The sequence below is a fragment of the Cherax quadricarinatus genome, chromosome 3, assembly GCF_038502225.1.
Source record: "Cherax quadricarinatus isolate ZL_2023a chromosome 3, ASM3850222v1, whole genome shotgun sequence".
In the NCBI taxonomy this organism is placed as follows: domain Eukaryota; kingdom Metazoa; phylum Arthropoda; class Malacostraca; order Decapoda; family Parastacidae; genus Cherax; species Cherax quadricarinatus.
This window is the reverse complement of record NC_091294.1, coordinates 27226836-27241382: the sequence shown is the minus strand read 5'-3', so window position 1 is coordinate 27241382 and position 14547 is coordinate 27226836. Positions and strand designations below refer to the sequence as shown.

The following is a 14547-nucleotide window of genomic DNA, read 5'->3' as shown; positions in this document are numbered from 1 at the left end:
ATGAAAGGCTGTTGATGGATATTTACCGAGAGTCTAATCAGGAGATGCTCTCAGCTAACATGCCATTGAGAGAATGGGTGACAAACAATCCAACGTTGCGGGGCATGGTGGAACATGACTATACTGGCTACTCAGTGCCTGAGGTAACATCGGTGTTGGGACTAGAGTGGGAAGTCAAGGAAGACAGACTTAGGCTAAAGAGGAAGCCTGATGGGGAAGGGAAGCTGACCAGGAGGTCTTTGCTGAGCAAAGTGCAGACTGCCTTCGATCCTTTGGGTTTGTTGACACCCATCACCATTCGAGGGAGGATGCTAGTACAACAGACCTGGGAGCTGAACCTAGGTTGGGACGACCCACTGCCAGAAACAGTCTGCCAGGAGTGGGATCTGGTTAACAAAGACCTAGCGGAATTGCACGAGTTCACATTCCCCAGGTCCATCGGGTGCACCGGGCGGGATTATGACTTGCACGTCTTTTGTGATGCCTCCTCCAGGGCCTATGGGGCAGTAGCGTATTTGGTGGCCGGGGACCAAGTCAATCTGGTCACCAGTCGTGCGCGGGTGACACCCCTGAAGGATTGCTCGATCCCAAAGCTAGAGCTCACAGCGATGTTGCTGGGAGCAAGACTGGGTAAGTACGTAGAGGAGGTGTTAAGTAATCTGAGGGTGACACACACCTATGTATGGACAGACTCGGAGGTGGCCTTACAGTGGGTCCAGAATGACAGGTCTAAGCTCCCCTATGTCAGGAATCGGGTAAAGGAGATACGGGAACTACAGTCAACATCAACAATTCTGTATGTGCCTACAGATCAAAACCCAGCCGACCTGATAAGCCGAGGGGTGACACACAGAAAGTTGAGTAAAAGCGAGCTTTGGTTCAAAGGCCCAGACTGGTTACCGGCAAGGGATTGCTGGCCGGAGCAGAAATTCGTGGAGACAATCAGCAGCATAGTACATTTTGCGGGGGAACACGACACTGAATTATTTGACCCCAGGCGCTACTCCTCGTGGAGAAAACTTATAGGAGTCACGGAAATGGTATTTCGATTCGTGAGGAAGCTGCATGACAAGGTAAGCCAGGGTCGACAGTTGTCTCTAGTGGGTCCCAGAGAATATTGGATAAGGCAGTACCAAAGGGGGAGGTTTCCAGGAGTGCTGGAAGTACTTGCGACCCGGCAGCAGGTTATGGCGTCAGGACGCGTGTCCAACGATGACGACTCAGGGAACAGCAAATTGGTTCACTCATTGGGATTGTTCCTAGATCATGCGGGGCTAATAAGATGCAGGGGAAGAATACAAAACTCTGAGCTCAGCTATGGGGCCAAACATCCCGTGCTGCTGGGAAAGGAGGGATGGGCGACAGAGCTATTGATACAAGATGCCCATCAGAGGACCTTACATGGGGGGTTTGGAGATACCCTCACCTGCCTACGTCAGAATTACTGGGTACTGAAGGGTCGAGCTGCCGTCAAAAGGGTGCTAAAGAGTTGCACGGTCTGCCGGCGGTACGATGGGAGGACCCTACCCTACCCAGGTCCACCACCGCTGCCTCAGGAGCGGGTACATAGTGACAGGCCCTTTGAGACTGTAGGAATAGACTATACTGGGGCTATCACATTGAAGAACCCAGGAGACGTTAAGGAGGGCCCTCAGAAAGTATATGTCTGCCTGTTTACCTGTGCCACTACTCGAGCGGTGCATTTGGAGTTGGCAGAAGATATGACGACAGAGACTTTCGTGAAGTTGTTCAGGAGGTTTACTGCCAGATTCTCGTGCCCGCGATTGATTATCTCGGACAATGGCACAAGCTTTAGGGCGGCCGATAAAGTTTTCAGGAATCTTAGGGACAACGGAGAAGTACGAGAACACCTGAAGAGAATAGAGTGCGAGTGGAGGTTCATAGCTCCCAGGGCACCCTGGCAAGGGGGATTCTATGAACGCATGGTGGGCACAGTCAAAAGGTGCATTCGGAAGGTCTTGCACGGCAGGAGGGTGAGCTGTGATGAACTGAGGACAGTGTTAATTGAGATAGAGGCAAGAGTTAATAACAGGCCTCTGACCTACGTACAAAATGGGATTGACGAGCAAGAAGCTCTCACCCCCAATCACATGCTGTTTGGAAGAAGGATTGAGCCCTTCCCCGCAATTTTGAGTCAGTCTTCCAAGGAGCTGGATTATTATGGGCCAGATGGTCCCCCCATCAATGAAGAACTGCACAGGAGTCACAACAGACTGGTGAACATCCTGGACAAATGGAACCAGGTGTGGCGCAGGGATTACTTGACAACCTTGCGGGAACATTTCTATGGTGCCGACCCCGAGGCGAATAAGATGATGCTAAGTGAAGGGGACCTGGTGCTAGTAGAATCCGAGGCGCCGAGGGCATACTGGCCTCTTGGCCTGGTAGTGTCAACCCACCCAGACAAGGCTGGGCGGTTGAGAATGGTGAAAGTGAGAATGAACGGTGTCGAGACTATAAGACCCATCAACAGGCTTTTGCCTCTCGAGGTCCACACGGTGGGACCGGGACATGAGAAATCAGACCAGAGGTTGAGCGAGCTGAGCGGCCGGACGACCCGTCGAACGGCGCTCGAGTCCAGGGCCCACTGGGGGGGCCTGCGGGAGGCAGACTTGATCTAGACTTAGCGCCTACCTTCGCCGGCGGGAGGATGTGGAAATTTATTTGGTCCAAATAGTTCCACAGCTCAGATCCAGCATGAGCGTCTGGTCGTCTGAGCCGAGCGACCCTTAAACCCTCCCAAACAAGCAAGGCATTCTCTGGTTGGCGGTTGGTAAGCTTATTTAATTTATAGATTTACTCTTCAGGGAAGGAGTAGGTAGGTTTACTGGTAATACACTAATATTAGGTTTACTAAGGCATCTGTAGATAATGATAGAGTAGACCTAAGACCTTAACATAGGTAGTAATAGGCCGATAATGTAGGCAAACATTAGGATAAGTTAGCTAGGGAGAACTGGCAGCCCTAGCTTGAATGGCGGGGCGCAGGTCACAAAGACAGAATAGCGTCCTTCTTACGATAGACTTCGACTAGACAAGACGTGCCGTGAACATCAGGCGGCGCCCCCACGTGTCTTCACATCTGAGACCTGGGGAAATCTGGTAGAGACACCTCGATGTACCGTAGATGATCTCCTCCATCAGCCCATACAGTAAGACGAGATATTCACCTTTTTCCGTAGGATCTGGCCAGTGACTTAGGAGATTTGTGGGTTGAGTTAACTGAGGGCTCGGCGTGCTACAGAGAGAGTATGCCCAGTAAGTACCAGCGTCTCAGAGTCGTCTGAAGCTAGCGTCTGAGTCTGCATAGTTATACTAGGGGATACATACCCTCTTGGATATAGGAATTTCTGAGGTGCAGGCAGGACACTAATAACGATTGAATATTGCAGGAATTAATGCTGCCGGTTGCACGTGGTTCCCAAGGGGAAGTCCAAGGGGGCTAAAGCTAGGCTTAGGAAGTTGAAGATCAGGATATATGCTGCAACACCAAGTAAGTTAGTCCTTTATACGTGCATGCAGGCGAGGTTTCTTGCAATACCAATCATTTGTGAAAAAATCTGTCCTATAAGCCACTTGTGAGGCTGAGGTACCCATCTCAGAGCTCGGTGTCAACAGAGTTTGCCAGGGTAGGCGACTCACTTGGAGGCAGCCCAGACAAATTTTCACAATGGTCAAGTAACGAGGCACTTGTCTCAGAGATTCTTGTTGGCTTTGTTATAGAGGTTAGCAACAAGCTGTTGTTCATAGCATTTGTGAAATCAGCTACTGGAGGGTCAGTTACCTGACTAAAGTTGATGCTGAAGTCTCCTGCTAGTATCATATGGTGTTTATTCAACTCTGACTCGGTTATCATGTTTCTAAGGTTACTGCTAAAAGTGTAAGTATTTGAGTGTGGTAGTCTGTAGACTGTGCCAACATTTATAGGTTTCTTAAGTGTTCTTGATGTGAATTTAGCTATTATATATTCACCGTTTCCGTCCCGTACATTAGCTGATTTCATACATTCTAGTTCATCAGAGTAATAGATGGCAGTGCCTCCTCCTGATTGGTCAGGCCTGCAGTTATGTATGGCTGTGTAACCAGGTATGGTAAATATGTCTGTTAAATCTTGTCTGAGTCAGGTTTCAGTAAGTATAATGAAAGTTATAGTAACATTTAGAGACTTAAATAGTGCAATGAGGTCATTATACCGTTTACTCAATGATCTAACATTGTAGATGAAGACTGTAATGTTCTTGCTGACACTGAGAATGGTATTAGCCTGACTAGCAGTGTAGTAATGGCAATTACTGTTAGGATTAAGTGTGTGGAAAATACTGTATATATTTTCCGGAAATACTGTAATTTATACGTAAATAGATGCCCTATATTGTATTTTTAAAAGAAGTATGTTATCGAAAAAAAGAAGAGACACTCGCCATCTTGGTTTTGAATTTGTATTAGAATGTTGGTGTAATGGGTAGAAATTTTCGTGCTCTAGAGGTTAAAATTGTATTGACACCTCTCAAATAGGTGAAATTGGTGGATGTGTATTCCTGCATAACTTGTGATATCAGACGACTGGACAAGACAGCTCCAGGAACCTCAGATAAGCTCTCTAGATTTGTGTATAATTCTGACCAGCATTATTTTCATAGATTTAGTTAGAGTGAGGTTTTCTGAGTATGATGCACATTAATCTCCAGTCAAATTGGTGAGTGATATTAAGATATATTTTCCTTCTGTTATGTAAATTTGTGTATATATAATCCTTTTTTAATTTTAATATACAGTCCACAAATTTATATATTTACCAGCATTCCTGGTGATGTAAATTTCATTTAATTAATAGGTCCAGAGCAACTTGTGGATATGACAGTGGTAGGTATCGAAGGGGGACATTTTTTGCGACCTAGGTGTCCCAAATTCCTACTTGTCTAACTGATAAATAATAATTATCTGTTCATTTACTGTTATGTACATAATGACACATTCAGCTAAATGCAATTTTCCACATTTAATTTGCCCGTTGGTCCTTCTTGAACCGGAGGTAATTAGTGAAGTCATTAATTAGTTAATTACTTAATAATTATATGTGAAATAACAGAAGGAGGTGGATGTTAAGTTCACAAATTTACTTAATGTGTAGTGGATTATAATTATTACAATATTAATTTGGATAAGTCAAGTGTGGCTAAAGATTATATTAATGTGTATAAGTGTATGTGTAATTGATAAGCTAAGTGTAGCTTATTAATGTGTATAATATTAATTTGCTATGCCAAATTCTGGCAAGGATTTATTAATTTGTATAATATTAAATTTGATGAGCCAAGTTTGTATTAATGTACATTTAAAATTTATATTAAACGTGTAATTGCTAAGCTCAAGTAGCTAGGATTTATTCAAAGGTAAGTTGTATCAGTGTTGTAAGTTGTAATCAGTGTTATTAACTGAGTTGAATTTAATACATTGCATCATGGCTGAAAATGAGGAAATTAATATAGAAGACAAACATATGGAATATAGAGTAAAGAAAGCATCACTACATGCTAGAAAAGTTCATGTAACCAAGGCATATAATAAGTGCTTGGAATTAATGAATCGAGAAACTGTGAATACTGATGATTTAAAATTGTATTTAGATGCTTTAGGGAATAGATATGATTCATACAAATTATATTACAACAAATATGAAGGAGATTTGTTAGTAAACTGTGTAGATGAGACTGAAGTAGATCAGTATTATGAATTAGAGGAAAAGATTCTTTCTTGTAAAAGTCAGGCCTTGAATAAATTAAAATGTGTAAACCAGGCAGTTAATCAGTCTGCTCCAACAAATAATATGTCTTTGCCAAAACTCCCAGAACTATGTTTACCTGTATTTAATCCTGGTGAAAATTGGGAGGAATTTTGGTCAATTTTTAAAGAAGCTGTGCATGACAGGAGTGACCTAGCCTGTGTAACTAAATTATTTTACCTCAAAGGACAGGTAAGAGGAGATGCTCACATACTCATACAAGCCTTTCCCAATGTAGATGACTCTTACAAGGAAGCAGTTGACTTGTTGAAGGTCACTTATGGTAATATAGAACAAAGTAGGTTGGATCTAGTGAATATCATTGTTAATTTAAAATCTCCAGATCACACTTACAAAAGGTTTACAGCAGTTTAGAGTTAAACTGGAGAGCACTCTCAAAACTTTAAGTAATAAATATAATCTGAAGGAATCAGATTGGTTATTGAGTGCCATGGTACAGAATAAATTAAGCTGTAAAACACTTGAATGGCTCTTGAATAAATATCACAAAGGTTATTTTGGTCTGAAGGAAATAAGACTAGGTCTACAAGAATTAATTGTTCAGTTGCAGACCAGCCAACCAACTCATTTTAAAGATGCAACACATAATAGCTCTGAGGTATCTGTCAAGTTTCGCAAAGGGAAAAATTATCCCTATGTTAATAATCAAAATTAATTTCCTAAAAAGAGTTGCATAGGTACATATCAAGTAGCAAGAATCAGAAATAATGATTCTCCACAAGGTAAGAAGAATAAGTACCCTCCTAAGAGTAGCCCAGTTAATAAGAAACCAGTCAAAGAAAAGAGAGATTGTCTTTTCTGCAAGGGTACTCATTTTTCTAAGAATTGCAATGCATGCAATTCATGGAATGATAAAGTTGAAAGATTGAAGGAACTTGACAGATGTATCAGGTGTTTGGGTAATCACAATGTAAAGGATTGTTATGCCAAATTAAACTTCTGTTATCAATGTCACAAACGAAGACACCATATAGTCATGTGTAAAGGTCTATATGATAATGTTGATAATAATGATAATGTTGACAATCCTGACACAACAGTAGCTAATGTAAAAATTGCTGCTGTTACTAATGATGGTTTTGCTGAAGTAGCCTTACCTGTGTTACAGGTAAAAATTGATGATAAAAGGCATAAATCAAAAACTGTAAATGCATTATTGGACCAGGGATCCCAGCGTACTTTCATAAAACGTAAATGTCTTGATAGTATAAAAGTACAGATGGGAGATCCCACAACTTTATAATTATCTGGTTTTCTCTCAGATAAAAGAGCTCAATTGTATGACACTGTTTATGTAACTGTCAGGTTGGGCCATGAGAAAAAATGTGTTAATGCAGCAATTGTAGATAGACTTCCAGAGAAAATATCTACAGTAGGGCTTAGTAAAGCTACAGAAAGACTTTCACATAATGTAAATTTAGCACCTTCTGGTGTAAGTGATGATTCTGTAGGCCCAATAAATATTTTGATAGGTAGTGACTATTATGCCTCCTTTGTAAAGGGTATGGTAAAGAAATGTGGTGTCACCCTTTTGAAGACTGCTGGAGGCCATGTAATGTATGGTAGGATTCCTCGTAATAATAATTCATGACTAGAGGAAACTACAAATACCATAACTGTGTGTCTAACTCATGAAGTTGTACCCCAGTATAATTCTTCCATAGAGGATGGTGTTGAGCCAGTGCATAAATTGTGGGAATTAGACAGCATTGGAATAAATGTAAATGAAGAAAGACCAGACGATTCTTTTACTCAGGAGCAGTACCTGAAAGATGTAAAATTTGAATCTGGACAATACTGGGTACGACTTCCATGGAGACTGAACCATCCAGAATTGCCAACTAATTACAGAATGGCATATTCAAATTCAAATTCAAAGTTTATTCTCTATAAAGATTACAATGTTGAATTTACAGAATTTGGTTGTTGTGTGGTTTACATGTAGTTAAATAATAATATGGACAATTAAAGGCTCAGCTCCGCGAACTGAGTAAGACACCAGAATTGTTAACTGCCTATAATGATATAATTGCTGAGCAGTTAATTAATAAATTTATAGAAGAGGTACCTCCTGAGCAAGCCAAAATTTATGGTCACTATTTGCCACATCACGGAGTGAAGAAGGATTCTAAAACCACTCCTTTGAGGATTGTGTTTAATTGTAGTGCCAGGAGTAACAAAAATGTACCTAGTTTAAATGACTGTTTGATGACAGGTCCGTCGTTGACGGAAAAATTAGGAGATATCTTATTAAATTTCAGAGTGAAGCACTATGCCTTTACGGCTGACATAAGTAAAGCTTTCCTAAGAGTGGGTTTACAAGAGGCTGACCGGGATTGTACCAGCTTCTTATGGCCTGAGAATCCTAGTGACCCACTTAGCCCTCTGAAAACCTTTCACTTTAGGAGCGTATTATTTGGTGCTAAATCCAGTCCATTCCTACTTCAAGCGACGATAAATGCACACCTTAAACGTATGGAAAGTCCATTGAGTAAGGTAATGAGCAAACAATTTTATGTGGACAATTTCCTGGGTGTGACGTCAACTGAAGAGGAACTGTTAATGACTTATGGAGAGGCTAATAAAATAATGCAAAGTGCCAATATGCCTCTGAGGGAATGGAATAGTAATTCGTCCAAATTAAAGGACAAAATAAGTAAAGATTACCCTGGAGATGAAGTGCCAAAATGTAGTAATGTATTGGGATTAACTTGGGATACTGAGAGAGATTTGTTAATGTTAAAACCTAATAATTACAGTATGCCCAATTAATTAACTAAAAGAGTCTTGCTTGCTGAAGTTTCCAAATGTTTTGATCCACTAGGTTTAGTGTCACCCCTTACTATAAGAGGGAAATTATTAATTCAGGAAGCATGGAAACTTAAATGTGCTTGGGATGAAATTCTACCTGAGGAATTCGTTAACAGGTGGGATGATTTAATTGGTGATTATGAAAAAATTCCAATGTTGGAGTTCCCACGCCAGGTGGCTAATCCAAATGGGAAAAATGTACTCCACATTTTTTGTGATGCTTCAAAATTGGCATATGGAGCAGTTGCTTACCTTCAATGTAATACAGTGGACCCCCGCATAGCGAACGCCTTGCATAGCGAACAATCCGCATAGCGAACGCTTTGTTCGCTGAAATTTTGCCCCGCATAGTAGACAAAAACCCGCTCAGCGAACTTCGTCAGACGCGTCCAATGTGGGCCCTCAGCCAGCCTCACATGTGCCGCCCGTCCCATTGTTTACCAGCTAGCCTCCGCGGTAACATTCAAGCATACACTCGGAATATTTCGTATTATTACAGTGTTTTCGGTGCTGTTTCTGGAAAATAAGTGACCATGGGCCCCAAGAAAGCTTCTAGTGCCAACCCTGTGGTAAAAAGGGTGAGAATTAGTATGGAAATTAAGAAAGATTTTGAAGGGTTTGGGGCTAACCCTGAGAAGCCTATGCCAGTTGTGGAATCCATTGTGCCTACTTCAAAAATTAAGGAAATGTGTGCACAGTGGGTTGAACTGCAAACCTTTATGGATGAAAATCACCCTGACACAGCTGTTGCAAGCCGTGCTGGTGACTATTTCAATGACAATGTTATGGCCCATTTTAGGAAAGTCTTGAAGGAACGGGAGGTACAGAGCTCTATGGACAGATTTGTTGTGCGACAGAGGTCCAGTGACTCTCAAGCTGGTCCTAGTGGCATTAAAAGAAGAAGGGAAGTAACCCCAGAAAAGGACTTGCTACCTCAAGTCCTAATGGAAGGGGATTCCCCTTCTAAACAGTAAGAAGATAATGCTCTCCCCTCCTCCCATCCCATCAATCATCACCAGATCTTCAATAAAAGTAAGTGTCATGTAATTGTGCATGCCTTTTTCAGTTTGTGTGTACTAAAATTAACATTTTTTTGTGGTAAAAAAATTTTTTTTTCATACTTTTGGGTGTCTTGCACGGATTAATTTTATTTCCATTATTTCTTATGGGGAAAATTAATTCGCATAGCGAACATTTCGCATAACGACCAGCCCTCTTGCACGGATTAAGTTCGCTATGCGGGGGTCCACTGTAGTGTTATTTCTCTTGTTATGTCTAAGGCTAAAGTGTCTCCAGTTAAATCACGTACCTTGCCTCAGTTGGAATTAACAGCCATTTATGTAGGTGTCAAATTACCTAATTATATAAGAAATAAGTTGCAGGAGATAAATATTAGCTACACTGTAATTTGGTCTGATAATGAGGTATCCTTACAATGGATTCATAATGAAAACAGTAAAATTGTGTACGTACAAAACAGAGTTGCTGAAATTAATCAGATGCAAGAGAAGTATAATAGTTTGGGTCAGCATGTGTTAACATTTAATCATATACTTGGTGAGGAGAATCCAGCTGATTTCTTGTCTCGAGGTTTACCTTATGCTAAATTTGTAAATGCTGTATCATGGTTTAAAGGACCGAGCTGGTTGGTAAATAAAACTAATTGGCCTGTACAAAAGGCGTATATTGCTCCTGTTGAAATTACTGTGACCACCGCTCCAATAGTTTGTCCTCCCTTAGCCATTGATATAAATAGGTATTCTTCTTTACCCAAACTAATCAATGTAACTAAGTTGGTGTTTAAATTTCTAAACAAGATGAATATTTCATTAAAGTTTTCACATCCTCTTGAATATTGGATAAAGAGGGTACAGGAGGAAATCTATGGAAATGAGATTAAATTGATGATGGAAAGAAAAATTGTGAAAGGTTCCATAATAGAGGAACTGGGGCTGTATTTAGAGAACAATGTAATTAGGTGCAGAGGTAGGTTACAAAATGCTGAATTGGGTGATTATGCTAAACACCCTATCTTACTGCCCAAAACTCATCATCTAACAAATTTGATTGTTCTAAATGCCCATAAAAATGTAATGCATTGTGGGGTACAAGATACCTTAAATTGTTTTAGGGAAACTTTCTGGATTTCACAAGGACGGCAAAGTGTAAAAAGGGTGATTAAATCTTGTGTAATATGTCGCCATGTGGATGCCAGATCCTATATGTACCCAGGTCCTCCACCATTGCCAAAGGAGCGTGTACAATTAGTGAAACCATTTGATGTAACAGGTGTAGACTATAGTGGTCCAATAATTTTAACAGGTCCATCAAATGGTGTTCCACTGAAAGTGTATGTTTGTTTGTTCACCTGTACTGCTACTAGGGCAGTTCATTTAGAAGTGGCACAGGACTTGTCTGCAGAACAGTTTATACAGCTGTTTCGAAAATTTGCAGCTAGGAGATCCTGTCCGAGGTTGATGATTTCGGATAATGCCACAAATTTTGTAGCAGGTGCTCAACACTTGATAGAATTAAATAATAGTAACGATGTTCAATCTCTTTTAACCCAGCGAGGGTGTACCTGGAAATTTATTACTCCTAGAACCCCTTGGCAAGGGGGGCTGTAAGAAAGACTGATAGGCACAGTGAAGAGGTGTCTCCGCAAAGTACTGCACTGGAAGAGAATTAATTTGGAAGAATTCCGTGCAGTGTTAGTGGAGGCAGAAAATCGTATAAATAATAGGCCTCTCTCGTACATGAGTGATACACCTGATGCAGATGTATTAACACCTTCTCACCTAATATGTGGAAGGAAATTGGAAGCTGCCTCTGTCTATAATCCGGAAGAAAGTGATGAAGATTACAATGATGCGGCAGTGTTGTGTAATGAATTTAAAATGTTAAATAAAGTAATTGATCATTGGTCTAATGTGTGGTGTAAGGAATATCTTCTTACACTACGTGAACACTTTTATGGTGCGACAGAGGCAGTATATCGACACACCATTCAACCAGGTGACATTGTGTTAATTGACACTGAACAACATCGAACATTGTGGCCTCTGGGCAAAGTATTGACATTGTACCCAGATGCACAAGGTGTTGTCAGGAATGTCAAAGTGTTGTGTCGTGGCCAGGAAAGTTTATGCAAAATTAATAAATTGATTCCCTTGGAATTAGGTGTTCAATCAAATGTAAATGAAAATCTGAGAGAAAGTGACACCAGTGATATGGAAGATAACGCAGACCAAGTGATGCCGGAAGATGAAATCATAGTAAGACCTACTAGGAGAACAGCCGCTCAAGCCATAACTGGCTGGAATCGTCTCCTAAAGGAAGGAGTAATTTGAATCGTTTAGAAACGAACTCCGGCCGGCCGCAGTGTGGAAAATACTGTATATATTTTCCGGAAATACGGTAATTTATAGGTAAATAGATGCCCTATATTGTATTTTTAAAAGAAGTATGTTATTGAAAAAAAGAAGAGACACTCGCCATCTTGGTATTGAATTTGTATTAGAACGTTGGTGTAATGGGTAGAAATTTTCGTGCTCAAGAGGTTAAAATTGTGTTGACACCTCTCAAATAGGAGATGAAATTGGTGGATGTGCACTCCTGCATAACTTGAGATATCAGACAACTGGACAAGACCTCTCCAGGAACCTCAGATAAGCTCTCTAGATTTGTGTATAATTCTGGCCAGCATTATTTTCATAGATCTAGTTAGAGTGAGGTTTTCTGAGTATGATACACATTAATCTCCAGTCAAATTGGTGAGTGATATTAAGATATATTTTCCTTCTGTTATGTAAATTTGTGTATATATAATCCTTTTTTAATTTTAATATACAGTCCACAAATTTATATATTTACCAGCATTCCTGGTGATGTATATTTCATTTAATTAATAGGTCCAGAGCAACTTGTGGATATGACAGTGGTAGGTATCGAAGGGGGACATTTTTTGCAACCTAGGTGTCCCAAATTCCTACTTGTCTAACTGATAAATAATAATTATCTGTTCATTTACTGTTATGTAAATAGTGATACATTCAGCTAAATGCAATTTTCCACAATGTGTGCTGTTTAGTAAGAGGTTGATATCAGGATCGATAATTGAATTCATAAGGGGTACGTAGAGAAATAGCTGCTGCAATTATTAAAAAACAAAAAGACAAAAGCAAATGATGTTAAACCACTAACAAATATGAACTTATGAACTAAGATAATTATTTTAAATCCTAAAAACAATGGAGCTACTGAATATTAAAATAAAACAGTTTAGCACCTTGATTATTTTAAAGTTAAAAGTAATGGTTTCGAGTATAAAATAAAACAGAGTGTGGAAAATACTGTACATATTTTCCAGAAATACGGTAATTTATAGGTAAATAGATGCCCTATATTGTATTTTTAAAAGAAGTATGTTATCGAAAATGGGAAACCTGCGGCTGGGGAGGCGAGTCGCCATTGCTGTTTGAATTGAACAGAACGTTAGTGTAATGGGAAGAATTTTTCGTGCTCTAGAGGTTAAAATTGGGTTGACACCTCTCAAATAGGAGGCGAAATTGTTGGATGTGCATTCCTGCATAATTTGAGAATCAGGCGACAGGACAGGACAACTCCAGGAACCTCAGATAAGCTGTCTAAATTATGTTTAATTTCTGGCCAGTAAATTCTTCATAAATGTAGGCAAAAGGGAGGGGGGGTCCTGTACATGACACATTAATCTCCAGTCAAATTGGTGAGTGTTATGATTAAGATATATTCTCCTTCTGTTGTGCAAATGTGTATACGTATATGTGTATCTATAATCATTTATTATTTTTAATATACAGTCCACAAATTTATATATTTACCAGCATTCCTGGTGATGTATATTTCATTTAATTAATAGGTCCAGAGCAACTTGTGGATATGACAGTGGTAGATATCGAAGGGGCACATTTTTTGCGACCTAGGTGTCCCAAATTCCTACTTGTCTAACTGATAAATAATAATTATCAATGTTCATTTACTGTTATGTATATAATGATATATTCAGATAAATGCAATTTTCCACATTTAATTTGCCCGTTTGTCCTTCTTGAGCCGGAGGTAATTAGTGAAGTCATTAATTAGTTAATTACTTAATAATTATATGTGAAATGACAGAAGGAGGTGGATGTTAAGTTCACAAATTTACTGAATGTGTAGTGGATTATAATTATTACAATATTAATTTTGATAAGTCAAGTCTGGATAAGTTTATATTAATTTGATAAGACAATTCTGGCCAAGATTTATATCAGTGTGTGTGTAATTAATAAGAAAAGTGTGTCTAAAGATTATATTGTGTATAATAATTTTGCTATGCCAAATTCTGGCAAGGATTTATTAATTTGTATAATATTAATTTTGATAAGCCAAGTCTGGCTAAAGGTTTGTATTAATGTACATTTGAAGTTTATATTATTTTCTTGCATGTAATTGCTAAGCTCAAGTAGCTAGGATTTATTCAAAGGTAAGTTGTATCAGTGTTGTAAGTTGTAATCAGTCTTATTAATTAAGTTGAATTTAATACATTGCATCATGGCTGAAAATGAGGAAATTAATATAGAAGACAAACATATGGAATATAGAGTAAAGAAAGCATCACTACAGGCTAGAAAAGTTCATGCAACCAAGGCATATAATAAGTGCTTGGAATTAATGAATCAAGAAACTGTGAATACTGATGATTTAAAATTGTATTTAGATGCTTTAGGTAATAAATATGATTCATACAAATTATATTACAACAAATATGAAGGAGATTTGTTAGTAAACTGTGTAGATGAGACTGAAGTAGATCAGTATTATGAATTATAGGAAAAGATTCTTTCTTGTAAAAGTCAGGCCTTGAATAAATTAAAATGTGTAAACCAGGCAGT

General features: G+C 39.4%; 1 protein-coding gene across 1 annotated transcript in view; it reads left to right on the top strand.

Moving 5' to 3' along the window:
* Positions 1 to 104: 104 nt before the first annotated feature.
* The window catches only part of LOC138853423 (uncharacterized), a 65682-nt gene continuing 51239 nt past the window's right edge, over positions 105 to 14547 (top strand). Inside the window, exons 1-2 of the mRNA XM_070089911.1 lie at positions 105 to 3279; positions 3414 to 3514. Of these exons, the coding sequence (XP_069946012.1) occupies positions 105 to 2642 (2538 nt within the window). The 3' untranslated portion in view covers positions 2643 to 3279; positions 3414 to 3514. The remainder of the gene's footprint in view (positions 3280 to 3413; positions 3515 to 14547) is intronic.